Genomic DNA, 24459 nt, shown 5'->3' on the forward strand with positions numbered 1-24459 from the left:
ATATACCGGTGGATCATCTTATGACGAAAGTAGGTGTTGGCTATTGCCAACCCCTTACAAGCACAGATGTCCACGAAAGCGCTACCGGTACCATTCCCATCTATTTCAGCTGGCACGCCCCACTGACCATATATAATATTTAAATCTTGTCGTCTTAGTTCTTTTTCCCAATGTGTGTCTAAAAAGTACTTCTTCAGGTCATGCCAGTCGACTTTTTCGTAATTTAGACTCTTTTTGTAACTCTCATTGCTGGTAACGTCATACACAATCCTGAAGTTACAATTTAATACTGCATGGTCGCTTTTGCCGAATGGGGGAGGGGGTTGATACATCATACTGTCAATTTAACTTTCTCTCCTGGTAAATATATGATCTAGTACTGATGGATCATCATCCTCTTTTTGTGGTGTTTTCCTTTACACGCTGTGTTTGGAAAAACTCCTGCAGAAGATCTACGAGCTTTTTATCCCAACAGCTTTCATGGCTTTGTACATCTAAAGTATTCCAAATTATATCTGAATTGAAGTCTGCAGTTAATATAATTCTTTCAAATTTCTCTTCCCTTCTGTAATAATATCTAGTACTGATGGATCATCATCCTCTTTTTGTGGTGTTTTCCTTTACATGCTGTGTTAGGAAAAACTCCTGCAGAAGATCTACGAGCTTTTTATCCCAACAGCTTTCATGGCTTTGTACATCTGAAGTATTCCAATTTATATCTGAACTGAAGTCTGCAGGTAATATAATTCTTTCATATTTCTCTTCCCTTCTGTAATAATGTTGTTAAACTGTGAACTGTACTTTCTGCCAGGTCTTCATATTCGACTCTTTCCCAAGTGTTTGTTTTGGTGGCATGTATAAATTTGCCACGCTTAATTTCCCTTCAGACGTGTTAATTTCCAATGCAATCAGTTCTACTTGTGAGGGTAAAACTAGTTTTATTTCTCTGACTTGTAGATATTTTTATCATTATAATTCCTCCTCCCTTTCTTAAATTTCTGTCCCTTTCCATATATTGTATTTCTCTAAGATTAGGGTATCGTTGGATATCTTTGGGGTTAATTTTGTTTCAGTCAAGCAAATAATGTGTTGTTCCTTTTCTTTCATGTAGTCTTTTATCTCTAATAATTTAGACACCATTCCATCTACATTTGAGTACATCAACCTAATCATCTTGTTTACATACTTGCCATAACCTGAGTCTCCTACCCTCCTCCTTTTTGTTCACTGTTGGTTATGTATGACTTTCGTACTTGCAATCCAATAACATTATAAAAAAAAGTACTCTTCTCTTCTTCTGATCTTTCCTCGTTCTTTGTTTTTGCCTCCTCCCTTTTCTCTTTTAGTATTCGTAATTCCTCTTGAGTTAGGCATCTTTTTATCCATACTTTTTAAAATTCCTCTTTTTTTCATGAGTTTGTTTGCATTTTTTAGTATTGCCTCCACACTGTTCACACTCTGGAATGTTATTTCCAAGGGCCTTGACTTATTTCTCTCATATTTACCTAACCTTTTGTGTTCCTGTATGTCTTTATTACAGATTTCCTATGATACTTCCTTCAATATGCTCATTATATTTGCCATCTCCTTTTTCTCTCATTTTTTTTTCTTCCTCCTCTATACCAGTGATTAATGTGGATTTATTGATATCTGCTGAATCTCTGACCAATTGTGGGTTGTTTTGGATTATATTTTTCACTTCCCTTCTAATGCTTTTTTCTTCGACTCTTGTTCTGTCTTTCCTTACTTTCACCATTTCAGCATACGTAGTTTCCGCATCATCTTTATAACTTTGCATCTCTTCATTCACCTGGGTTATCTTCTCTTCAGTATCATTATTTTGGTATATCAGACTACTTGCTTCCCTAATTGTCTCTGCATCATTTCTGAACTCCTCCATAATACTCTCATGGTTAACAACTGTACTAGCCATTTCACCAGTCTTCCTTTTAAGTAAACCAATCTCAACTGACAACTCAGCTATTGTTGTCTTTCTTGTTTAATTCCTTTACTAATTTCTCATTTTCCTCCTTCTGCATACGAAATTACTTCTTAATTTCATCTATTTCACTCTGAAATGCCCTTTCCAATCTGTTTACGCTTTCTACTGATTTGTTGAATGTTTCCACTTCAACCAATTTCTGGTAGAAATCATCACGTTTTCTACCCCTTTCACTCTTCCCAGCTCCTTCCATTTTTGCTTCACTGAATTTGGTGGTCCTTCTTGTGTTAATAGTGAGAAAAAGAAAAAAAGACTTAACATAATTATGCACCTTACTCACCTGTGGCACCATAGCTAAAACAGCTTGGACTTGATCAGCACATTCCTGCACTATTTGGCTGTGTTCTGTTATTTGGGCAACACTTTTTGCTTAAACTTGCTCTATTATTTTAGAACACCATTTAGTTAACCCTGTACAGAGCTTGACTCACATAAAAATACTGTTTAGGTAGAGCCAGTTATAGCCAAGAGAAGCCAGCTCGGAGTGAGGTGATATGATGTGTTGTCTCTCTGACGCCTCGTGTGTGTGTGTGTGTGTGTGATCCTCCTTGGCGCTTTGTTGGATTTGAATGAAACTTCCAAGGTGAGTTCCTCTTGTTACTGGGAAGGCATTCTGCTATATAAAATTTTCCAACGATGATTCTTAGGGGGTCCGTCCCCCTCAGCTAATTCATAATTCTGTGAAGTCGTGAAAGATGGTCAGATATGGCTTTGATATCTTGGTACAAGTTGTACAATGCTCTCTTAGTTGTACGGCGATATATTGAAAGCGTCATCCCTCCCAAATAATTCTCTGCGAGTCAGCCCCCTCACAAAAATAAAAATGATCAAAAGTAGAAAAATTATTAATAAAACTTCCCAGGTGAGTCTGTATGTTTACTTTGACAGTATTCTACTCCATACAGCCATGTTTGTTGAGGGGGCCGCCCCATCTTTTCAGATTTAAAATTTTCAGAAAAAGTGAAAGGAGTGCAGATATGGCTTTGATATCTACGTTCATGCTATGCAATGGACTGCAATCTGTAACACTATATGTGGAAACGGTGATCCTCCAGTGATTCTCTAGGGGTTAGCTCCTTCACAAAAATAAAAAGCTATCAGAAATAGAATGAAACTTCCCAGGTGAGTTTCTTTGGTTACTCCGAAGTTCTTCCACAATATACAATTCTTCAACCATGATTTTTAGGAGTTCAGCCCTCCCTCACAAAATGACATTTCGATTCAGAAATAGTGAAAAGAGTGAAGACATGACTTTGATATCTAGTACATATTGTACAATGAACTCTCATCCATTGCGATACCGTATCTGGGAAGCATGATTCCTCCCTTCCCCAGTCATTCTTCGAGGGATCATCCTCCCTCCCAAAAATAAAAACGATCAGAAGTAGGGGAAAGTGAGCACATGCATTTCAACGAAATCGGCATATACATTACAGGAATGGGTATGCAGTTTCCATATTTTCTCTGAATGCACAGGAAGACATTGCACATCTTAATTTATGTGTAAATTGTTGAAGCCACTGCTCCGTGCCAAAAGTCGTTGAAAACCTCAATAATTCCGTTTGTTGGTAAGAGGAATGACAGGAAGTGGTTATATTGATAAATTTTTGGAATCACTATTTTCGCTGCAGCAACACATTTCCCACCGAAATGAAGGCAAGCGTTAGTGAAAGGGTATGCTTGATTGCTGCTGGTATGTGCTGCAACATTATACAACACAAGACCTCTGTTTCTTTGTTAGAACTAAAAGAAAATGCTTTGTTATTCTTGGTTCAATGTCTTAATCAGAGATATGAATAATTTACAATTGATATAATTGAGCACTTAATATCCCGTCTTTGTAAATCATGTCTGATCAGATTATGTAGATGACTCGGGGGCTCTAGCGGTTAGAATGCTCCAGCTGGAGTGACGGCCTTTTAGGTCTAATCCCCAAGAGCAGACTGCAGTCTTTTCGATCATTAATTACATCAGGAGAAGTAGACTTGTCATGTACCCTTAAATTAACTGGGCTATGATAGCCTAGCCCAGGACCCTTACACATTGATGAGCGTAATATGGGGTTGACTGTTACCGTTTTAGTGTTAACGTTACGGTATTTAACTCGGTTTGTCTTCGTCGTCAACAGCGTTGTCACTAACCCCTTCAGCCAGAGTAAGAAATATTTATATCATTAGTGCTGCTGCAAGACCGTTTCTTTCCGGGTTGGAGGGCACTCAAGAAATGAATGGGTTAATGAATCTTGGTAAATAAAATTCCTGATATTCGAAAAACCCATCGAAAGTGTAATAAAGTGGTTTCATGATTAAATACTTGGTCATAGTATGGATGTTTTGTCATTATCAGCATCACCATTGTCCTTATTTTTTATTATATAATCACACCTTCGCAGAGTGAGTATTTAACTAGGTGAGTTCATGCTTATAAGGGGGTGAGAGTAGAAGAAGGGGGAGACTGAAGACGAAGTAGAGATAACGTGCTAGTATAATGGAGGGTGGTATGTAGAAAAGGTCACCCCTCACAGGATGCAGCATCAGGCAATAGACAGATAGACTGATCATCATTAGCATTACCGTCACCATCAGTACAAACTTTATTATCGTTTTCGCAACCAAGTATTTATTTTTAATGAGATACGCAAGAAAATAACTTTGTAACATCATGACCAACATCGTCATCATCCATCACCATTGTCAATATCATTCTCAACACTACCACCGCCGCCACCACCATCACAGATAACAACATTATGATCCTAACACAGTTTCCCCCTGTAATTATGAAAAGGTCACCCCCCACAGGATGCAGCATCAGGCCATGGCAAGACGCATAAATTATTCACTTAGACTTTGTTCTGACTGTTTCCAGTCAGGTGAATATTCAACAGTCTGTATTTCCCTTACTCTGCGTCACCTATGCTTGCCTCAACTGTATCCAGCCTTACCTGTACTCTACCTTTCAGTACTCTGCATAACCTGTACACATCCTTATCCTGCCTAACACGTACCCTGCCTCATTTGTACCCTGCCTTACCGTGCCTCATTTGCATCCTTCCTAACCCTACCTTACCTGTATCCTCCCATACTCTACCTCACTTATACCCAGCCTTACCTGTACCCTGTTTTATCCTTTCTCACCTATACCCTGCCTTAGCAATACCCTGCCTCACCTGTAACCTACCTTACTTGTGCCCAGCCTCCCCCTGCTTCATCTTTGGTTCTTGTTTCTTGATTCTTGGTGTTGGTGTTAGGGCTGTGATCGATAGTAAGCCCCTTCAGTGGTTCATACTGGTCAGTGTACCTGATGTAGTCTTGGCGAAGCAGTCTGCAGCAAATAATGTAGTTTAAGAATGGCACGATGCTGGATGGAGCATAGTGAGAAGCCACCACCAGATACGGGAGATACTGTCCGGAAAAGACAGTCCATAATGGTGAATGTGCAAAGGCATATGGAGGACACCAAGGAAACAAAGACATGCTGCCAAAGATGAAACTCTGATGAGGGCTGGTGGCAGGAACAGACACGTGGATGGGCGGGGCCATCGGCCTGTGGGGAGGAACCAAAGGCAGAACAGACCAAGGTTGGGCGACAAAGGTGAAAAAAAGAATGTCGAAGGCAGCATCCATCAGTGGCACCTCCAAGACTGAATGATCCTGTAGCCATATTCTGTTTGAGTCCGATCCAAATGAATCAAGAAGAGTGTCGTGTATCATAATCTCCGCCAAGGAAGAAGTGTTGGTAGAGACCTCAGATGGGCTCATGTTGTAGTTCCAGACCTATCTCCGAATGCAAGCTATCAAATGGAACAACACGATTGACACTGGATGAATGAGTAACACCCTCACACACTTGTTAACCTGTTGAAGGAATGTGGAAGCCAGCTGACCAGAACTGGGTTGCGCCACCGTGCAGCAAAGAGTGAGATGCAGTTTATGTATTCTCTGGCTGTTTTTTCCATTAGATATGTTTACTTCACAGAGCTTACTATGAAAGATACAGGCTTTTTGATACACGGAGCACTGCTTAGACACTTTCCTGTGGTCACGCCCAAGTATATAGCACCCAGGATTATGAGTGCAAGGTAGCCTCCTCAGCAGGCAGGCTATGTGAGTTTTGATGCATCAGGAGAGCCATGTATGCCCAAACTGGTGGCAATTGAAACAATGCAAAAGAGTAGCGTAGACGCTTACAGGAAATAAGACGTGGCCAAACAATACTCGTAATGAGAATAGGTCATAGAACATCAGATGAACCCACTCCGAAGACTGAGGTGCTTAAGGTGCATAGACTTTAACAGGCAGTCTTGATGTCTCCATTAAGGTCGAAGAATCCTTGTTCAAGGGATGAAGACCGCTACAATGTTGCTGAGGTTTTCGTTCAAGGACACCTGTCCGATCTTGCCATACTAAATGGATGTTTCAGCAGGGGACCTGTTCTAAAGACAGGAAACATCTTACACCCATCTCCAAGGACTCCATTGGACTGGAAAGTTTGAGAAGTCACACAGGTGAATCTTGTTTGTGAAAACAGACCCGTTAGCCAGAGGCCGGGTCTCCCCCTAAGTATAGTACTAGGCAAAGAGAGAAATTGACGGCATTAAATACTGTAGGTGTCAAGGGTTACGAAAAAGAAGAGTGCCCATTGGAGACAGAAACGGTAATGGCCACAGGCTCCGTATCTAATCCCTCCCCACGGATTCATAGTTCACAATACTACATACCGTAGCCTGGGACACCCTCGTTGTATTTTCCTATGGCTCAGATGGATCCTTCCCTCGAAGACATAGTCACATATGGTGCTCCTACCTCCTAGCCAAACTCACTATTCTTCTGCTGCTCCAACGTCCATGTCTGCTACCACAATACCGCCATGGTCAAAACGGAAAATGTCCTCCGCTATTTCATTCTCCAACATGCACATCCTCGCATCCAGCTAGCAGTGGCCTGCACACTACGGCACTAGTGCCTCGGATCCACTAGGTCTTGCCCAAGAGGCTGTTCCCAAACCACCGTTTCGACACACCATTCACCATCGCCGGGAAACATGGTTCCACCCCGTTGCTAGCAAAGCAGCAGCCGACGAGGACGGGCCACAAAAGGAAAAGAATAGTGTACAAATACACAAATCACCGAGTGAATGCGTGAATAGTACAATGGTTGGCAGCAGAATCTCCCACTGCCTCTTCTATACCCTGCCACACCTGTACCATGCATTACATATTCTCTGCCTCACCTGTACACTGCCCTATCAATACCCTGCCTTACCTGCATCCTGCCTCATATGCACCCTGCCTCACCTGCACTCTGCCTTTTCAGTATCCTGCCTCATCTGTTCCTCGTCTCACCTATACCTAGTCCTACTTGCAACCTGCCTTTCCCTTCCTGAAGAGATATCCTTTGCAGCCCGGCTCATCAGTTTTTCTTGGTATATGCCTCACTTTCCGCTATATAAAGTTCAGCTTTTTCTATTTCTCTCTGTCAAACTTTTCTACCTGGCTATCCCTGTCTCGCTCTGCAGCCTGCCTCGCCAGTTTTTCCAATTCGCCCTGTGTCCTCACTCATAATTATGCCTCACCCTTTTCCTGCCTCACTCAATCTCACATTTCATCCTGTCTCCTCCTGCCTCACCCTTCATACTGCCTTCTTTGCCTCACCTTTTGTGATGCCATCCTCTTTCTTGCCCTTCATCCTCTCACCCTTTGACCACTTTTCAAAATGCCTAACTTTGCCATGATATTCATCCTGCCCCCCTTTGCCTTGCCTTTTATCCTGCCCTCCAAGTGCCTCACCCTTCATCCTGTCTTCTTTTGACTTGTCCTTCCGCTTTCCACACCTACCGTTTTGCCTTCTTTGCCTGCTGCACTCATATTCACCCTTCTCCCTCTCTCTGCATTTACGCGTTTTCATACCTGCCTCCCACTGACTAACCTTTCAACCTGACCATCTTCTCACTCCCTATCTTTGCTGCCTCATCCTTCTTCTTCACATATCTGTCTTTGCCTTACCTTCCTTCCTCTCACTGTCTCTACCTTCTTTCCTACCTCCCTCTCATTGTCTCTCCCTTCATTCCTACATCCTTCCCATTGTCACACTCTTCTGCTTAACATGCCTGCCACTGCATCACCCTTCTACTTAATGTGCCTGCTTCTGCCTCACTCTTCTTTTCTTCCTTCCTTTATTCTTCTTTTCAACATGCTTACCTCTGCCTTATCATTGTCTCCTACCTTTCTGCCATTACCTCATCCTGTTCTCCTGGTTTCCTCCCCTTGCCTCATCCATCTACTTTACGTGACTACCTCTGGTAATCCATTTCCCTTCCTCTTACTGTCTTACCTTTCTAAGTGGCTACCTCAGCTTCAGCTTTCTTTTCTACCTTCCTACCACTGCCTGCCCCTATCTCACCTGTGCCTCCTCCTCTGTGCCTGAGTAGAGCTGGTTGAGAAGGTCCCTGACGTCCGGGGTGAAGCATGCAGTGTAGTTGGTCCATCCCCGCGGTGACCCATCCTTACCAGTCCACCAGCCTTCAGAACCACATGTACGCTGAGCCGTCTCTGCCCAAAGGAAAAAAAAAAAAAGTTGTTGAATTATAAGAGTATTATCTTAAAAGTTTTGGAAACTATTGGCAGGTTTTTGTGACGGTAGTTGATGGATTTAGGTAATAGGTGATGTTATAGATCATCCTTGGGGGCGTGGAAGAGGTTTTGAACGACGGTATTGGCTATTAGATAGTCGCAGAAAAACAGGAATACATTTGTATTAAGCTCTGCATGAAAGAAGAGAGCATAATAGTTTTTGCATGAGAGGAGTTGTATATTTTGTTGGAATTTTTGAAGTTTTAGATAGGAACACTGCTTATGCATTTACATGAGACAGACAGCAGTAGCCGTAACTGTTCTGTAAGGCAGCAGTAGAAGTAGCCTAGTATTTGTGTAAGATATATATATTTTTTTTTTCACGATATACCGTTCTCTAAAGCAAAAGAGGAGTCCCTTTTGCTGGCTGCAGTTTTTATAGTAGCAGTTTTTGTAAGACGGTTGTTTTGGTAAAGTAGTAGTTTTTGTTTGGTTACAGTTTTGTACGATGCTAGCGGTTGTAAAGCAATAGTTTCTCTATAATCTATACGTGTACTCTTTGTAGGGTATTGCTCTGTGCCAGGTAGTAGTCATTGTTAGGTAGTATGTTTTTATTATGTTAGTTTTATTTTAAGCTTATGTTTATGTGTTTATGGTAGTTTTTATAAGGCAGTAGTTTTTTGTAAGGTATTATAGTTGAGATAAAAGAAGATATCATTAGGTATGAATACGTCACTGGCTTAAGAAAAATGTGGTATTATTTGGCACTGGTGGCTGCACTGGAGAGGTTTAGTAAAAGAGAAATGGTTTTTCTAAGTCGGAAGTACGTAGTATGTTTAAGAAACATAAAAGTATGTAACTATGTGGTGTCTTTAGTCGTTGAAGAGTGTAAGATGGACGTCTCGGAAAGCACAGTACGGAGGATTTGTGTAGAACAGGTTTTGTCTTGGATATGCAAGGTACTTCGGAAACCATCAATTCACTTGATGCACTGTTACCTTAGGGTGACGTTCACTGAGCGACGTGCCAAACTGCTTCCTGTAATCAAGGAAATCACTTAAGACGTTAGGGGGTAACGATATAACTAAATAGATGCCTAGTCGACCATATAGCCAAACTGAACCCTAGTACTTTAGTGTGTTAAGGCGCTCCAATCTGATGTTGGCCTTTTAGGGTATCATTCAAAGCGTTGGCTAGAGTTTATTGCTCACATAATGCCAATCGGGAAGAGTAACCTGTCATCCTGGCTTTAATTGTTGAAACTATGTTGGCCTAGCCCCTGGTCCTTACGTTTTTCATACAACAAAGAAATGGACTAGAATCAGATAAAACATCAATGAGGGCATGAAGGCTTTGTGTAAGGTAGGAGTTCTTAGGGGACAATGTGGGTTTTGTATAAGGCAGGACTTCTCTGTGAAGTGAAACACTGTGTTTAAAAGTAATCACAGGCGCATTATGCTTGCTGTGTGGGTCGAGGGTTCTCTGAAAGAATGAGAAATGGGGGGAGGGGGAAGGGTTAACAAGGTACGATATCTCAAGGGCATAGGGCTTTTGTGTAAGATGAGAGAGAGAGAGAGAGAGAGAGAATGTCTATTTTAGGACTGTCATAAGTCCGGATTTTCCCGGACATGTCCTGCATTTATGTGTCAAAATATTCGTCCTGGAGGAATTTTAAAATTTCTCGAAAAGTCCGAAATATCAGCTTCTAACTCTTTTTCTCGAAAATTTTAATATACCATTAAATTCTGTAATGAGTGAGAAAGAGAGAGAGAGAGAGAGAGGGAGAGAGACCTTAGTTATTTTCGTAAGCTGGTAAGTGTTGCCAGCTTGGCTGGTTTAGCATTAGCAGCTAGCTAAATGTCTTGCCTTTTCCTCTTGCTCAGCCACGAGTTTTTTGTTTTCTTTTTCGTGCTTAATGCTGTTATAACCGTAAAGTAAATGGTAATTGCACACAATTATTGGTTTAGTTTTCATTTTTACAGTATTCTGCATTTAAGGTGCTTCAGCATTTTTCAGTCATACACTTGCCAATTCTGTACTTTGCCTGTTGTCCATTATATTGTAAAAAGATTCTAGACTGATACAGCATAGCAGTATTGGTTTATATATATATATATATATATATATATATATATATATATATATATATATATATATATATATATATATATATATTGTTACATAGCCTATGATTTCATCATCCTTTGTGTAATTTTAACACACAGTATGCTGCATGTTTGATCACGAGCGTGTTCTGCCTCAGTCCCCCCCTTCTACCGTTATAGTAGAGTAAGTCGTTCTTTCTGTTGTTCAGAGCGGGATTTTCAGCTCTTTGTCCCCATGGCTTCATTTGCGCGTCCTTCCTACAAGTTGTATCAAGCTCTGCTGGCCCCTATATAGTGAGCTCAGTCTCTGCATCATGGCCACTTAGATCTACTCCTCATTTTGTTCACATCTCTGTCCTCCCCTGTACAGTTATTGTTGTGAGTGCTCAAGAAGCCTCCAACCATCTAGCAGCTGTGTAATTTGAGTATGACTGTTATTGCATTTTGTTCTTGTACTGTGTAGCATAAGGTGTTAATTTGTAGGCCTAGTGAGGTTTTTGTAATTTATGTAGGGTTCTTTTTGTCAGTTATTTTTAATATTATTTTGTATCTGTAATAATTTATCTTGCATTAACTGAGCATTACCCAGTGTATTTTCATTTCATCAGGGCTGACTTAGGTAAATTTACTCTTGCTAATTTCATGTTAATAGAGGCTATTACAGTTAACCATATATTTAACCTGTTTTTTGCCGTTACATTATCCTTATGAGTCCTGAATGTTTTGTTGTTAGTTTGAGCATTAAACTTTAACTTGTAATTTTACCTAACTCTTTTGTTTTGAACCTGGAACTTTACGGGACACTAGTGATTTTTAGTATTCTCACTTAAAGTGTACATTATCTTTCGCTGTTCCGTAACATAAATTTGGCGATCTCTTATCAGGATATTCAGGATATTATCATAAGGATATTGTTTGATATTTTGTGACTGTGATTTATTCATGATGTCTACTATTTCTACACTTGATGAAGCCAAAGATTTTTTGTCAAATGTGCAAACAGTGTTGGATGTAGAAAACAGAACAAAGAATGAACTTAAGCTTGTTGCTCAACACTTGGGAATTGCTGTTCGCTCTCATCATTCTAAAGATCAAATTGTTGACATGATTAATGAAAGCTTGTTTAATGTAACTCCTCCAAATGGGCAAACGCAGATCGAATTAGCTAAGTTACATCTAGCCCTGCAAGAGTCTCGTGCTAAGGAGGCGGAGGCTCGTATTCAGGAGGCACAGATACATGCACAAGTTGAAATTGCTAGGATTCAGGCAGACCATGAGTATCGCATGAAACAAGGTGGAACTGGATCATCTAGCTCTGATGATTTTGATGTGGCTAAAAATGTTAAACTTGTCCCTCCTTTTAATGAATCTGATTTAACAAAGTATTTTCAGTTGTTTGAGAGGGTAGCTACAGGTTTTAATTGGCCCAAGGAGTATTGGCCAGTACTCCTTCAAACTGTTCTCACTGGTAAAGCTCAAGTAACTTATGCATCTTTGCCTCAGGATCAATCTGATAATTATGATGTAGTTAAGAGCTTGATTCTTAAGGCCTATGAGCTTGTTTCTGAAGCCTATAGAGTAAAATTTAGGACAACTTACAAGCAAGATAAGCAATCCCATGTTGAGTATGCAAAAATCAAAGAAGATCTGTTAGAGCAGTGGTTAAATTCTAAGAATGTGGATTCTGATTTTCGTAAATTTAAGCAGATGATTTTGCTGGAGGACTTCAAGGGGTGTATTTATAAAGATGTAAGCCTATATCTTGATGAGAAAAGAATAGATAATTTGTCTGATGCTGCAGTTTTAGCTGATGAATATGTTCTCACTCACAAGAGATATTCTAAAGAAAAAGGGAAAGCTGAGAGTAAGTACGTTGCCTCTACTCAGAGTACAGGTAACAGGAAAGAGAATAAAGATGATGTTTCTCGGGAAGTAAATACCAGCTTCACCTCTAGATTTCAGAAAAGTAAATGTACTTATTGTAGTAAGCTTGGTCATAATACGGAGAAATGTTTCAGGAGACAGCGTGATGTGAACAAAAAGGAGTCTTTAAATATTCAGTCAATTGGTCTAGTGTCCACCCTTGAGAGTTCCCAGAATTCTTTAACTGAGTTAACTGAACCTGCTTTGAGGGGTAACTTAAATTCTCATGATGGAGCTCCTCTTTTGAGCAGTAACGTGGGTGACACTCTCAAGAGTTCATGTGCTAATTTCCTGTCTGATGGTTTTGTCAGTCCTCTGGACAGTAATGACAGGAAATCAGTTAAAATATATCGTGATACAGGTGCTTGCCAATCCCTTATGCTGACCAGTGTTCTAGGCTCTAATGTTAATTCCTCTGATGAAACTGTAATCTTCCAAGGTGTAGGGAATAATTACTTCTCTGTCCCTCTGTGCAGAGTGAATTTAGAGTCTGGTTTTGTGAATGGTTCCGTTATGGTTGGGTTGGTTGAGACACTCCCAATGTCAGGTGTAACTTTCTTACTTGGAAATGATATTGGTGGAAGTCAAGTGTGTCCAGCTCCTCAGTTGTCTGATGAGCCAGTGGCTGCGTCCCGGGATTGTGATGTCCCTGATGTATTCCCTGCATGTGCTGTCACTAGGGCTAAGTCTAAAGTTACTGGTGATTTAGAGGATAATGATGATGATGATGTTATCCTAGCTGACACTTTTCTTGCTAATTTGGACCACTCACCAGATGAGGCAGTACACCGTAGTGTTGATAATTTGTCTCGTCAAAAGTTGGTTGAGTTGCAGGTTGCTGACCCTGAGTTGATAGATCTAGCTAACTCTGCTTACAGTGAAGAAGAGTCAGCCGGTGCTTCTACTTGTTATTATGTAAAGTCAGGAGTACTTATGAGGAAGTGGAGACCCCCAACAGCATCAGCCGACTGTGAATGGGAGGTTGTACATCAAGTTGTCATCCCTCGTGTTTGTAGCCAGGATATCATTAGAGTGGCTCATGATTCCAGTTTGGCAGGACACCTTGGAGTGAGGAAGACTGTGGGACGCATTTTGAAACACTTCTACTGGCCAGGTATCTTCAGGGATGTTTCCTGGTATTGTAAGTCTTGTCACACCTGTCAAGTTGTGGGGAAGTGTAATCAGACCGAAAAGGTTGCACCTCTAGTTCCCATTCCTCCTTTTGAGGCGCCTTTCACCCGTGTGTTGGTGGATATTGTGGGCCCTCTTCCTAAGACTTCTTCAGAATTTTCTTATGTGTTGACCCTGATTGATATGGCTACTCGTTATCCTGAAGCCATTCCACTTGGAAATATCTCAGCAAAGAACGTGGTTAAGGAAATGCTAGGGTTCTTCACAAAGTTTGGTCTGCCCAAGGAGGTACAGTCAGACCGGGGAAGTAATTTCATGTCGAATGTTTTCAAGCAGTCTCTGAAAGAGTTGGGCATCACCCAGATCACGTCTTCAGCTTACCATCCCCAGACCCAAGGAGCATTGGAGAGATATCATCAAACACTCAAATCGATGCTCAAGAAATACTGTTTGGAACATCAGAAAAACTGGGATAAAGGTCTTCCATTCATTGTATTTGCTGCAAGAGAATCTCCAAATGAATCACTGGGCTTCTCACCTTTTGAACTACTGTTTGGCCATGAAGTAAGAGGACCCCTTAAGTTACTCAAGGAATGCTGGCTGTCGGAGGAAGATGACGTCAACCTGCTGGAGTATGTGATGAAGTTCAAAGAACGGCTGTCCACTGCTTTACAACTGGCGAGAGAGAATTTAGGAGCTGCTCAGGAGAAGATGAAGACTTGGTATGATAAGAAGTCCAGGTTACGCCACTTTCAGCCAGGAGATCAGGTTTTGATTCTGCTACCAGTTCATGGGCAACCTCTTCAAGCCAAGTTTAGTGGTCCTTATTTCGTGGAGAAGAAACTCAGTGATGTCAACTATGTCATCGCCACACCAGATCGTAGAAAGAACAAGCAACTATGTCACATCAACATGCTAAAGTTATATCATAGGCGGGACGAAAATAATCCAGTCTGCACTGTAGCTGTTCCACCCGAGTCTGCAAGTGAAGCTCTCCCATGCAGTATGAGCCTGAGTGATAGTTTGGGGAAGAATCCTGATATCATGAATGATCTCCAGACTAAGCTTTCTCACCTACCTCCCGAGGAAAGGCAGGAGTTTTCGGCATTACTGCAGGAGTACCCGCAAGTGTTCCGTGCTACTCCATGAAGAACCACTGTGTTGATGCATGATGTCGATGTTGGAGACGCAAAGCCAATTAAATTGCCTCCTTACCGTGTGAACCCAGTGAAAGTTCCTCTCATCCAGAAGGAGCTTGGCTACCTGTTGGACCACAAGATGATTCAGCCCTGCCAGAGCGAGTGGAGTTCTCCTGTCACTCTAGTCCCTAAGCCAGGTGGGCCACAGCGGCTTTGCATTGACTACAGACGTGTTAATCAGATAACCAAAACAGACACTTACCCTCTCCCTCGCGTGGAAGATTGCATAGACAAGATCGGAAAGGTTAGGTACATAAGTAAGTTTGATTTGTTAAAGGGATACTGGCAAGTACCTATGACTGAACGTGCTAGGGAGATCTCATGTTTTGTAACACTAGGAAAGACTTTTGCATGTTCCATAATGCCATATGGTATGAAGAATGCACCAGCCACATTTCAGAAGCTCATGAATGTTGTAACAGAGGGTTTGGCAGGGTGTGTTGTTTATATTGATGATGTATTAATCTTCAGTAACAACTGGAAAGATCGCCTATGCCATGTCAGTAAATTTCTTGAGCGTTTAGTTCATGCTAATCTTGTGGCTAATTTATCAAAGTGTGAGTTTGGTCAAGCTAAAGTTCAGTACCTTGGGTACGTAATTGGTGATGGACATGTTGCACCACCAGCAGCTAAGGTTCAGGTTATAAGTGATCTTCCCAGACCTAAAAGTAGGAAAGAGCTACAAAGATTTTTGGGAATGGTGGGTTATTACAGGAGATTTGTTCTTAACTTTTCAATTCTTGTATCACCACTTACAGACCTACTGAAAAAGGGAGTTAAATTTGTCTGGACCGATAACTGTGAATCCTCTTTCAACAAACTTAAAGCTATTCTATTAAGTCAGCCAGTGCTCGCTACTCCAAATTTTGCTAAGCCTTTTAAGATGGCTGTTGATGCAAGTGATACAGGAGCTGGGGCTGTTTTGCTGCAAGAGGATGATCAGGGTATTGAACACCACGAATAGGATGGATGGACAGTGTGAAGAGAGCGCTGGATGCGAGAGGGATGTCTGTTGAGCAAGGAAGAGTGGCTGTGCGTGACAGAAATAAATGGAGAGAAATTGTGAATGAATAAGTGATGACGCAGCCCTGAGGGGATATTCTCCCGCATTTGGTCTGATCAGCTAGTCAGGTCAGGTGCGGGTAAGGGGATGGGTCTGTTATGATGTGGCAGGGGTAAACCAGTTCTGCTGTCGGGCCCTGCTGCGGATGTCACTGATTGCATTGCCCAGTTGACCCTTGTGCGGTGTGGTGCGGTGAGGATCTGTCCGTTCTCCCCTTTGGGGCTAAGATGCGAATGAATGTGTTTGAATGGATGAGTAAATGGAGAGTGAGTCGTCCTGTCTCGGCTACCTCCCTTTCCTTGGGGGAAGCAGCCTAGGTATATAGATAGATAGATAGATAGATAGTATCTTATTACAGTAAGAAGTTCACTCCACCTCAAAAGAACTACTCAACTATTGAGAAAGAGCTTTTGGCCTTGATTTTGGGTTTACAGCATTTTTCATTTTATTTGTGTTCTGGTTTTGACCCCATAGTCATTTATACCGATCATAACCCACTGAAATTCCTTAGTAAGTTTAGAGATAAAAATCAGAGATTGACAAGATGGAGTCTACTTCTTCAGGAGTATTCATTAGACATACATGTCAAGGGGAAAGAAAATGTTATTGCAGATTGCTTATCTAGACTTTAGACAGATTGTTTTAGAGTAATAAGAAATTTCCTTTGTAAATTTCTTTTTCTTTGTGGGGAGGTGTTACATAGCCTATGATTTCATCATCCTTTATGTAATTTTAACGCACAGTATGCTGCATGTTTGATCACGAGCGTGTTCTGCCTCAGTCCCCCCCTTCTACCGTTATAGTAGAGTAAGTCGTTCTTTCTGTTGTTCAGAGCGGGATTTTCAGCTCTTTGTCCCCATGGCTTCATTTGCGCGTCCTTCTTACAAGTTGTATCAAGCTCTGCTGGCCCCTATATAATGAGCTCAGTCTCTGCATCATGGCCACTTAGATCTACTCATTTTGTTCACATCTCTGTCCTCCCCTGTACAGTTATTATTGTGAGTGCTCAAGAAGTCTCCATCCATCTAGCAGCTGTGTAATTTGAGTATGACTGTTATTGCATTTTGTTCTTGTACTGTGTAGCATAAGGTGTTAATTTGTAGGCCTAGTGAGGTTTTTGTAATTTATGTAGGGTTCTTTTTGTCAGTCATTTTTTAATATTATTTTGTATCTGTAATAATTTATCTTGCATTAACTGATCATTACCCAGTGTATTTTCATTTCATCAGGGCTAACTTAGGTAAATTTACTCTTGCTAATTTCATGTTAATAGAGGCTATTACAGTTAACCATATATTTAACCTGTTTTTTGCCATTACATTATCCTTATGAGTCCTGAATGTTTTGTTGTTAGTTTGAGCATTAAACTTTAACTTGTAATTTTACCTAACTCTTTTGTTTTGAACCTGGAACTTTACGGGACAGTAGTGATTTTTAGTATTCTCACTTAAAGTGTACATTATCTTTCGCTGTTCCGTAACAATATATATATATATATATATAAGGTTTCATAAGCCAAAGATCCAAAGTGTGTTGTGAGTCGGGGGGGGGAGGGAAGGTAACAGATTTCAGCGGAGGCGTCCTATATTTTGACTTCAGATGTAGCAACCCTAGTCAATATTAGACCAAGGTATGATTGACAAAATTCAGTATAGTATTATACCAGCATCTTGACGGACTACGCCACTCCGCCTAAGCTGTGCGATGTTTGTCTGTTACATGTTAGTATTCAGTACTTCACATATTAGATGTCGGTGTGTCACTTGTCTTTGTTCGAGATTTCACACGTTTATATTCATTCATTAGCATGTTAATGTACACAATATGCGATACATTACAGACTGGGATGTTATGCGTAATTAGTGAGTTGGATGTTAATATTCAGGATGCTTTATGCTAATAATCGGTGTCTCACGCTATTCTCAGAATTTCACACGTCAGTATTCAAGTTATATAATGCTTCAACATTCAGCTTGCCATATTTCAATAGTTAGTGTGTCAAATGTTTTTATTCAGTGTGTCTTACTTAGCATTCAATGTGCAGTCTTCCACAACCCAGTGTGTTTTACTCCAGCACTCACAGTGCAGCAAGCCACGACTCAGTGTGTTTTACTTCAGCATTCAAACTGCAGCCTGTCACGACCCAGAGTATCATACTTTAGCACTTGAAATGCAGCATTCCACGACCAAGTGTATCTTAGTTCAGCACTTACAGCGCAGCATGGCACGACCCAGATGTCAAAAGTGAAGGTCTTGTGCAGCATGTGTTGCCTAAATACAAATGTATTCAGCTCAGAAGTCGTCTTTAGCAGTAAAAGGCTTACACATTTTAGGTCACTCCACATGCATTCTTCACTGTTTTCATTTAGTTATAGTCCGCATTTTATTTCTGTAAGTCATGTAGCCTTTTCTCTACATCGTCAGTCTGTCCCCACCTCTCTCTCAGTCAAAATCATAAATGTATGTTTTCTTTTTTTCCCCTACTTTTCTCTTAAGCACGGTAAGCCGTCCGTAATAATCCTGAAAAAAAAAAATATATATATTGAAAGTATGTATTTTGTTGCCAATGGGCTAGGGGCTAATTGCATACACCTTAGCGCACTGAGTTTCGAAGTTAATTTGATGACACTAAATATTTTACTCCCTATATTTTCAGACTGTTTCATATTATAGGGAGCGTTTTCTCGAACCCAGGTGCTTATAGTACAGTTATCATTAATGCCGTTGACAAGAGAGGTCGTTCCCAGTTGTAATAAACTTAGGGGAGAACAAAAGAATAAAATGAAAATAAATGACACCGGATTGAAGGAAGTGATAATAAGTACAGTTTGGATTCACCCTGAAGATATATTGAAATACAGACGAAAGCCTGGTGGTCCTCTACATTTTATTTAACGAGAGAGAGATAGACTGTTTCAATATCAGTGTTTACAAATATCCCGTTATACCGTTTTTCACGTATGAAGGTCAGAACTATTAAAGCGAGACGGCAGTCTCTGCAACACGCTTCAGTATTTACTGGTAAATGTGGCAAGGTTCCATTAGGTACTGACACATATCTGAGGCAGTGCACAAGAATCACTAAATAATACTGTACGTACTGGGCGGCATCCTCTCTGGCTTTCTATATTTTTACAGATTTCTTCCTCAGCGACTTATTTTGCACCTTACTCATTAATCCCTTCTAACCAATGGCTTATATTGTACCTCTCCCCCTAGAATTATTTCATATAATGCGCTTTTTCTTGGTTGTGTATGTTATTTGCTTATTACCGTTATAGACAGGGGATAGACTGGTGGTCTGGGGATGGTCCCGCCTGCTGCATGGGAATCACTGTTCACCCGCACTTTGTTTTAAAACCTCTACCATAGCTTCATCACCTGAACATTGTCCATATTTATTTTCTTTTCCAGTTTATTTCACGTCCAGAACATTTCTGCTGCACTATGTCCTTTCAACGGTACTTGTGCGGTACATGACTAGCACCATATTCTTGTGTTAGAATGTTACTACTACTTAACATTCAGGACTGAGATGGCAAGTTAGGTGTAAGTAAATAACAAATATAGTTACTTCTTGTCACATATTCTATCTCTGCAAGTATTACTGTGGAGAGAGAGAGAGGGGGGGGGAGGAGGAAGTTATGTCATAAATCAAGAAAGAATTCAAAGTCCATATCCACAAAAACTTACGCGCGGTTCCCTGTCGTAACTCAAGATATTCGCTTGTAGGGAGACAAGAGCCATGGGATGTGTTTACCTTTATTCAAATATTGAGTATATTTCCTTGAGAGACCACTGAAGCGAGGGCGGATTTTATTTATACATCGACGTTGTGTGTGTGTGTGTGTGTGTGTGTGTGTGTGTGTGTGTGTGTGAAGGGATAAATGGACAAACAGAGGTTGATGGATTGTTGCTGAGATCAATAAAGGAAAGGTGAATGTCATGACCTAAGTCAATGTTTGACCTCGGGAGATCAACTTAAAGTTTTTATTTGATTTAGACAAAACATTGTGGAATGATAGTAAAAGAATGAAAGTTTCGATTATGAGAACAATTAGCTAAATGTCTTCAGGGCAAGGACAAATTTCGAACCACGTACTTCTACACGATTTGGATCAAACCTGATGGAAGCTCTGAAGATCAAACAAGGAATTGATCTAATGTTTTTGATAATAATGGTAAAATGTCAAGGCCATATAAGTTTACATTAAACAGCTTTATCCTCTTTACAGCAAGCTTTGCGGATTCAGTTTTGAATACAATCCAATAGACGTCAATATCACAGGGAATGACAAAAGTCCGGGTCAAAGGACAAGGTTGACTATATTTTGATTTGATTTGCATCAGATTTAGAGGAATGTTAAGCTCCAGATAAGAACCAAGTAATTATCGCCCAGTTTGCCCACCTGTGTGTGTGTGTGTGTGTGTGTGTGTGTGTGTGTGTTATATCTCATGAACGGTTTTAGCTATCAACATGAAAATTTCAGGGTATCAAGATATGGCCAAAATCTTGGACGAATTCGAAAATGGGCGCTCGGTGCCAAGGTCAAGGTCACCAAAATGGCTGCAAAAGGTCAACTAGTTTCTATCGCCCACCTTTAGCACCATTATACCTTAGGAATGACTTGATCTATCAGCATGAAACCTTCAGGGTATCAAGCTAGGGCCAAAATCTTGGACTTGGCTAACAGCATATTATGGCGTGGGATTAGCATTCGGCTTCCGAATGCTTTTCTTTCATTCGCTGTTGAGATTACTCGGTAGAATGATAAGGTCGCAGGGCAAAGTAAAATGGCCCTTGGAACAACTGGTGGGCGTGGGTGATGCATTATCTGAGTGTTCCTTCTTGTTAATGATGATTTGCTTAGTTGTCGCTGAGATACGTGACTTTCATTGTGATGTTACAGTGATTGGAGAATGACCTGGACTGATGAGGGAGTATACGTGTGCTAAAGAAGTAGAAAGTAAAGCAACACTGAGAATGAAAGTGGATGGTGGTATGAAAACCATGACAGGAAATAGGGGTCTGACTGAGGAGGCTGCAAGAGGCTTGCAGGGCCTACCTTTACTTACATGTGTAAGAGTATGCTATGGCATGAAATATGAAAGTCCAGAGTAACAGCAGTGATAATGGAGTTGTTCAGGAATGTCTGTGGAATGCAGTGAGTGAACAAGATCTGTCTATCTATCTGTCTATTGCCATCCCGTAAGGGATGGCCACAAAAGATTCGCCTACATGTCGTCTTGTCTCCCGCCATTTCACTGCCCTCCCCCAAGCTCACACCCCCCTCTCACATATACCTCTCCACTCCATCCCTCCATCTCATCCTCGGCCTCCGCCTTCCCCCTCCACCTCACTCACATACACTCCCCTGGTTAGTCTCTCGCGCTTCATCCTCTCCACATAGTCAAACCACTTCAATGTATTTCTCTTAACGCTTTCTATCACATCCACATCCACACCACAATGCTCCTTCACTTCCTTGTCAGTGTCTCATCTTCATGTAACTCCACATGCTCCTCTCAAGTAACTAATTTCCATTGCTCTCACTCTTGACTTGTGTCTTTCAAAAAAGGTCCAAGCTTCACTTCCATACGTTAAAGCTGGTATCACAATATTTTCATGCAGCGATTTTTTTTAAATTCCATGTCCACTTCCCTATTTATTATCACTACTTTCAAAGAACCAGTCACCTTTCTTACTTGTCGTTCCCTTTCAAGCACTTCATCCTTCAAACTTGCATCCTTACTAATCACACTACCCAGGTATTTAAATGCACTTCCATTTTCCATTTCATCGTCATCGATCCTCAGTATACTGTACATTTAATGACTTCATTTCCCTTGAAGACCATAACTTTATTCTTCCCCACATTCACCTTTAGATTTCGCTTCTTATACACTCTCCCAAACTAACCCACTACGCCTTGCAGTTCCCCGTCGTCTTTACTTAACCTTATAGCATCATCTGCAAACAAGAATACAGGAAGTTTCCAATCATTGCCCTTTCGCATTAAGGCTACTCCAACATCCGCTACTCTACCCAGGGACGTGCACAAGATGGGGGGGGGGGAGGTGCTTGGAGTGCTTGAGCCCCTGCCATTGTTCTTTTTCTTGTCAAAAGTGCCCTTTTATTCAAAATTAAGGAAAGAAAAGTGCCCTTTTTGTCAAAGTCTGGGACTTTATGCTCGCCCTGTTTTTTAAAATGTTCTTGCACTAATTCGCGCTATCTTATCGTAAACTCGTGCGTATTATGTATTTTTTTCAACGTCACGCACTGTGTGGTGAATTTTTAGAGTACAAATCAGTTTATGACGAATACCAGCCTTCTAGCTGAGTCTCCCCAAGATATGTATAAAAGAAAACTGGTCTGCTGCGTCAGCTGGCATTGTCCAAGCCAGCTAGATGTATTAACGTAGTTGCATTTACCTTGTTGTGATATACACGAAATGAGCTATGCTCGTGGGGTCTCACCTCCGTGTCTCAACCAATCAAACTTTGCTTTAAATTCATTTAAGTTTTTGTACTGGATGATCTCTTTGTCAAGGCTATTCCACAGGTCAAGGCTTCTGTATGGAATACTGTATTTCTTGATATCCTTAAAACAACTTGTCTTTATCAATTTCTTTCTGTCCTCTAGTTGCTCCCCCATCTCATACAAACAGAACTGTCAATTTTGTCTACTCTCATCATGGCCATGAACATTGGAATCACGTCACCCCTCTCTCTTCTAGGGAAGGCAGACAAAGCTTTTCTAGTCTTTCCTTGTGCGATAGGTCTGCCAGGCTGGGGATCATCTTGGTTGCTGCTCTTTGTATTCTCTCGATATTGGTTATATCTTTCTTTTTATGTGGGGACCTCACCACTGCCGTATATTCTAATCTCGGGCGGATCAGAGCCACTGTCAATTTTTTCATCATTTCCTCATCCATGTACTGGAATACCACTCATACATTTGTCAAGAGCTTATATGACTCTCTGACAATTTTGTTAATGTGTTTTTCGGGTGACAGATTATCCTGGACCAACACTCCCAGGTCCTTCTCGCTTTTGTGATTGGTTCCCTTCCCATCGAATAGTTCAGTGATGGACTCTTAGCAGTTTTACCCGCTTCCAATATTTTGTATTTTTTTTACTGAATTTCATTTCCCATGCCTGGCTCCAATCATAGGCCTGAATCCTGTCCAGATCTTCCTGTAGCATTTTACAGTCCTCTTTAAGTTCTACTCTCCTCATGATCTTTGCATCGTCCGCAAACACCCTTGAACACCTGTTCATTCCATCCACCTATCATTTACATAAATCAGGAATATTAAGGATGCCAGCACCGAGCCCTGCGGAACTCCACTTGTTACTTCCCGTCATCCAGACATCCTGTCCTTTATTACTGTCCTCATCTGTCGGTCTCTCATGAAGTCTCTCATCCACGCCAAAAGGTTCCTTTTCCGTACTCCTATCCGCTCCAATTTCCAATTAGTCGCCTATGGGTTACCTTGTCAAAGGCTTTCTCCAGATCCAGGTACACACAATCCACCCAACTATCTCTCCTGTAGCACGTCAATCGCCCTTGAGTAAAAGCTCACCAAATTAGAGGAGACACACTACCTTCCATTTCTGAAACTGACTTTCTGCCAAAACGTCCAACTCCTCCAGATATTTTATCCATTTGTTTTTCAAGATTCTCTCATTTTTACAACCATGCTGGTCAGGGACACAGGTCTGTAATTGGTACTGCGACGCTACTCTTACTTTTCAGATAAGAAAATTATATTTTTGTGTCTCCAGTATAATTTTTGGGCTTACTTCTTTTGATATGATTTTTTCCCTATTGCTAGATCTGTAAAATGAAGTAAGTCCAAGAAATTAGTATTTATTTGTGGTGAAACGTGCATAAAAAAAAAAGTGGTAAACAATGAACACCACTCCTCGACCATGGAATGACTAAGCCACAGGTGATGTGAAGTGCATCTCCCTAAAAAACATATGCAAGTGGTATTGCCTGTGAAGTCAAAACAGCATTTTGAATATTTCATAGTTAATTATTTGATTGGTCCATTTAACTGATGGATGCTGTTCTACTTCCGGCATATGCTTTTTTCTTGTTCGTAACGGACTTCCTGTTTTAGGAGGGCATTAGAACCAGCATGATGATGATAATGATGATGATGTGTAAACCAGTACGAAACTGGGATTTGACGGTATATTCTTATTTCCTGAGGTCAGGCACTAAGTTTAGATTGTGCCCACCTGTAAAGGCTTATAAGTTAGGGCTCTCTGGTCTCCAGTGACATTTTGAGCTCTACCATAGGAGAATGTGAGTTTAGCTTATTTCCTGTGGAGTGTTTTAGAAGCAGTTGTCCAACGAATATTTGCTGACAAACTTGTTGTTATAGGTGTATGCCCAGGCTCACACGAATGTAGACCAGACGGACTGCAGACTGAAGTTTCTCTTTTCCCGGATT

General features: G+C 41.0%; 1 protein-coding gene across 1 annotated transcript in view; it reads right to left on the reverse strand.

The window, feature by feature from the left end:
• LOC145398034 (PDF receptor-like) overlaps positions 1-24459 on the reverse strand; it is a 516837-nt gene that overhangs the window by 296563 nt on the left and 195815 nt on the right. Inside the window, exon 3 of the mRNA XM_080270999.1 lies at positions 8404-8552. Within this exon, the coding sequence (XP_080127125.1) occupies positions 8404-8552 (149 nt within the window). The remainder of the gene's footprint in view (positions 1-8403; positions 8553-24459) is intronic.

This window comes from Coenobita brevimanus, chromosome 5 (genome assembly GCF_032717465.1).
Source record: "Coenobita brevimanus isolate Jiangsu-jjx chromosome 5, ASM3271746v2, whole genome shotgun sequence".
Classification (NCBI taxonomy): Eukaryota; Metazoa; Arthropoda; class Malacostraca; order Decapoda; family Coenobitidae; genus Coenobita; species Coenobita brevimanus.